Here is a 5,390-nt window from a genome sequence, read left to right as displayed (position 1 = left end):
AAAAAACATAGGTGAACAGACTATAACATAATAAAAAAAGTACAAACCACTGTCATACATGATTGAACTTTAAAGAAAAAAATACATAATTAAAGAAGCCATATTCATTACTACTCGCAACAATCAAACTAAAAGTCATGTGCACTAATGTAAATAATACTGAGACTAACAACATGGGAAATAATCTAAATAACTCTAAGACTAGCAAGATGCGCACTAATGTAGATAATGCTAACACTAACAACATGCATACTAATGGTGTCCTGTCTGAGACGAGCCTCCAACCTGTGGGCAACTACGTCGTGTGTGTCCGGGTTGGCGACATAGGCCGCACCTCTTTGGCCGATTCGGATCCGCCTCGTCCATATTCGTCCGTATCCTAGTGGATCTAGGACGACCCTCTCTCGCACGCCTCTTGTCAGGGTCCGGAATCACCGTGGGCCCGTCGTGGGTCCAGAATCCCGTCCTGTGCAATCGCAATGAGCAACGTTCCCCCATACTTCCCATACAGATGTGTGCCGTCAATGCTAAATAGCGGCTTGCAATGACGGAATGCCTCGATGCACGGAGGAAAAGTCCAGAAAAGTCTGTGAAAATACGCTTGAGACTCGTCCACCTGTCCTCCAACTCGAACGGGGCTCGTCCTTAGGACTGCAACAGTACCAGGCATCGTCAGCTGGACACCCAACACCCACCTAGGTATCTCGTTGTATGACTCATCCCAGTCACCGTAGATGAGGGCGATTGACTTTTGCTTTGCCATCCAGACCCTCCTGTAAGTCGGCCTAAACCCAAAGTGTGCTGCCGTGGCATTCAGGAGCACCTTTATGCTTACGGATGCATCAGCCCTAACCATTGGCATAATGAACGCCGATATCACATGATAATCCAAACTCCTGTGGTCACTAGAGATGGAGGTGGCAAGACAGGTGTGAGGTCCATTGTACCGTTTGACCTCCCAAATGCCCTTGCGCTACCGGAGACTCAATCGAATCAACCATGTGCACCCATTCCCAAACTCTGAACACTTGCCCACATACCTGCGATAATCAGACTCCACTACCTTGTACTGTACCCCTCGCTGGATGCTGTAAGTCTTCACACTTAAAAGGGCCTCATCTTTATCCTGAAATTACTGACCAACCTGGAACTCTGTCAGACCAGCAGTCCCTTCCGCATCTCTAGCTTCGAATCCAACAGAGTGCCCAGAAACCCCCTTCTGCCTCATGGCATCCAAGTCCAAGGAGGAAAAATGTGGTGGATACTGCTGTGTGCCAGTGCTAGAACCACCTACCGCCAATGCAGGCTCACTCGCTCCAATATCATCGCCGCTGTCATCGTCAATCATATCCGGCTCGACGTCATCCTCCTCTACATCACCCAACAATCCGTCTCCAACGCCAAGCGGTGCAACGCCCAGTAAAGGGTTCGGCGGATTTTCCCTTGAACCTACCTCGTCGCCTACGCTGCTGTTGAGATCAACAGCAAAAGACGGGGAGGCGACAGGTTGGACCACTGGCTGGTACACAGGGACGGAGGAAGAATACTATGCCACTAACATGAATGTGTGCAAACGTTTCGAATACTCAAGTTTAGTTGCATAGTTATATGAGATACATAATTGTTTGAGAGGAAATTATTGTTTGTTAAATTATGTATGTGTTAACAATTCCGCTAAGTGAACAAAATTTGAGATACGGATAACGTAAATAACGGGTTGCATTTCAGGTTTTGTAATCATTTAAATTAAGAATTATATTTAATTAATTTAAATTTTGATTTTTAAAATTAAAATTAATTTTTTTAATATATTTAGGTACCAATTTTTTTTCTCTTGCAAATCACACATTTATAATAATAGTGATAAACGAAAACAATTACATAAAGAAGAGGATATAGATATTTTAGGACTCTAGTAAGAAAATGCATGACAAGAGAGCCTAATAGAAAAAAGGAGCTTAAGAAATAATTGATTGAATTTTTTTTTGGTAGTAATTTATAATATTTGGAATGAAAAGAATAAAAAATATTTAGAAACAAATAGAGAAATTATTTTATTTAAATTAAAAAAATAATATTTATTGATTTAAATAAATATGTAAGTATTTACCAAGTTATATTTAGAGTTATATCTCAAATACAGGAGAAACTGAAAAACAAAATCTCAAATGCAATGATGACGCACTGGTCATATCCCAGGTGCAACCGATATATAAACAAGAGAACATCTTGAATACAGTAAGCTTGAGAATGGGGCAAGTACTCCCAGTGTCATTTGATACTTTTAAACTAAATATATATATAATATGTTCCATTTTAAATTTTAAATGACCCCACTACAAATAAATTAAGCTCAATTATTAAAAATCTAAACTTATTTTATCTTTTTATGATTTTGACTATTAGTTAACCTAATTAAATTTAGTTTTTTTCTATTTTTAAATTTCAACCGTCACTCATTTATTCTCTTAAACCCTTTTCTTAGTTTCATATTTTCAATATTTTTTTCTATTTCTTGTCTAGTAGTCATCTTCTCTTCATCAAAAAGTAAATTTTAAATTCTTTATTTTGTTTTATATAGCTCTCTATGACTATAAGGTAAAAAACCATAATAAGCCAACTGACTCAAAAAATAACGTAAATACGCCAAAGCAAAAATCGTTTCAGCAATAAGCCAGACCATATTTTTATATAATTCGAACCAGGTTGGTTCGAACAATAAGCCAGACCGTATTTTTATATAAACCACCTACATAAACCACTAACATAAACCACTAACATAAACATAAACCACCTACATAAACCACTAACATAAACCACTAACATAAACATAAACCACCTACATAAACCACTAACATAAACCACTAACATAAACATAAACCACCTACATAAACCACTAACATAAACAACTAACATTAACCACTAACATAAACCACCATCTAACCCACATGCAAAGCCACTAAGCCACAAATACCGCTAGAATAAAAATTATTTCCATACTAACCTCCTCGTTGATGACCCCGGCTATATGAGCGACTCCGTCCAAGCGATATAACCGTGCCGGATCGTCCCCCATGAGCAGAGTATTCCGTTCAGCTATTATTCGGAGAGAATCTCGGTCGTTTTCTCTGAGATTTTGTGGGGTAGGGGGAGGAATAATAGTTCGAATGAGGGTGATTCGAACTCCTTATATAGCCGAATCAATGGTAATTCGAACCACCTTGGTTCGATTTATGAAGAATCTCTCCAAGGGTAATTCGAACCAACTTGGTTCGAATTATATGCAACGCACACTTGGCCGTAGTTCGAACTAGCCTAGTTCGAATTACGTTGGATTTGAAGTTCGAACCACCTTGGTTCGAATTACGTTGAAATCTCCACTCCTAATTCGAACCACCCTGGTTCGATTTATTCTAATATCTAGTTCGAACCATCCTGGTTCGAATTACATAAAAATCGAGTCTGGCTTATTGCTGAAACAATTTTCAGTTTGGCGTAATTAGGTTACACCATTCTTATTGTGGCTTAATTAAGTTTTTTACCCTAATTTTTAAATAGCTTAGTTTACTATTCTACAAATAATGAATATTGTTTTGAATTCATTCATGTTAACTCAATCCTTCATTCAATTATTGCTATGCTATTTTCTTCTTCACGGGTACTTTTATTTATATTCTTCCCAAATTTGTTCCATAGTATTAAGTGTTCGGTTCTTAATATTCTAATGGCACTCATCACTAGCACTGCAAATTCAAAGTCCATCCTCTATTCTATCACTGATGTTATCTAAATTTTTTTTATTAATAATAGATGTAGATTTATTTATTGTAATTTTTTATATAATAAAAATACATAAATGGTACATAATATATAAGGTGTAATAATTTAATAAAATATTTTAAAAATTTTTTATTTTTTTAAAATTATAAAAACTTATTTTTTTTCTTCTTTCAATTTTTTTGGTTCATCAAACTATCAATATTTAAATAGTTTAGAGTATGAGATTTTTTTTATTAGCCTCCTTTATCTCTAGTTCCGATCCTCCACCTCCATGGCTTCTGTCCATGTTGTCCTCCTTTCTGTCGAGCTTCGATCATTAATCCAAGCCGTCACTCAGCTTCCTCAATCGATTCCACCTGCATGGCTTCTATCTATGTTGTTCTCTAATCCTCCACCTCAATGGTTTCTAATTTTGTTGTTCTCATACACAAGATGATCATAGAAACAAAAGATTCAAGAAAAAAAAATCCTAAAAGGTTAAAAGTGACAAAAGATTCAATGAAAAATAAATTTAAAAAAAAATTGCTAAGTTATTTCATTTTTTACATTATGTACTCTTTGTGTATTTTTATTGTATAAAAAATTAGAATAAATAAACTTATATTTACTATTGATAAAAAAAATCTAGATAATAACTAAAAATTAGATGATGATAACTTTGTTACATTGAAACAACAAGCGTTATATATACCTTCAATAGTAAGAATCTAACAAATCATCTTCAACCTGTTATAAAACCTCCTAAATTTACCGTTGATCAATAGCCATTGATCAGATAACAGTTAGTTAAGGTTATATTTGATCAATTAAAAATTAAAGAAAATTCTGTAAATTCATAAATACTTGTATTAGAAAAAGTCTTTAAAATGTGTTTTTTTTTTTTTTACCATTTTGTGACCTAGTCTAGTAAACTCTTCGGTACTAGATTAAAACTTAAGCTTACAAGAACTGATTTATTTGTGAAACATTACTAATATTCCCTCGTCAAGTTATATACCACATAAGGAATTGCAGTGTCTTCTACGTACATTAATAACTGTCCAAAGTGAATCACAAGGGTTAGATCCATTCTATGAGGTGAAGAAAAGAAGAGACCAAAAAACAAGAAAAAAAAAATGAAAGACAGCATAAATAATGAAAAAATAAATAATTATAAAGATGACTAAGATTTCAAGAAGAATGAAAATTATTGTTATAAAAATTATGAAAAATAAATAAAAAAATAATTCATAATATATTTATTTTTTTAATATGGTAAATATTAATCTTTTTAAATAATTTTAGCATTAACAGTTTTTTAATAATTAAATTTTCTTAATAATTTTTTAGAATATATAATTTTTTCTAAAGCCAATTATGAATTAAAATAGAGAAATATTAAGAGGTCATTAAAATTTATTGTTTTTGGTCATTATTTATTTGTCAATTTAATTTTTTTAATCTAATTTTTTTAATCTAGTATAATTCAACAACATATTTTATCTCATACTTTTAAATATTAATAAAAAAATTAATAAATTCTGATAGCCTTCTAACATTCCTCGTTAAAATAAGTTCTTGAACTTGGTACACTAAGTTTGGCTCTACATTCTTTAACTTTGGATTTAATA

At 33.6% G+C, this 5,390-nt stretch overlaps 1 protein-coding gene across 1 annotated transcript; it reads right to left on the bottom strand.

The window, feature by feature from the left end:
* Positions 1–418: 418 nt before the first annotated feature.
* Positions 419–1,602, bottom strand: LOC107494136 (uncharacterized). Its single transcript, XM_052263066.1, has 4 exons — positions 1,576–1,602; positions 1,145–1,519; positions 1,041–1,096; positions 419–848 (listed from the first exon to the last, which is right to left on the bottom strand). Exons 1-4 carry the CDS (start codon positions 1,600–1,602, stop codon positions 419–421), a joined length of 888 nt encoding a protein of 295 aa, XP_052119026.1.
* Positions 1,603–5,390: the final 3,788 nt, after the last annotated feature.

The sequence above is a fragment of the Arachis duranensis genome, chromosome 6 (genome assembly GCF_000817695.3).
Source record: "Arachis duranensis cultivar V14167 chromosome 6, aradu.V14167.gnm2.J7QH, whole genome shotgun sequence".
Taxonomy (NCBI): domain Eukaryota; kingdom Viridiplantae; phylum Streptophyta; class Magnoliopsida; order Fabales; family Fabaceae; genus Arachis; species Arachis duranensis.
Note: the sequence above shows the minus strand (reverse complement) of the source record. Positions and strands in the feature narration are given on the sequence as shown.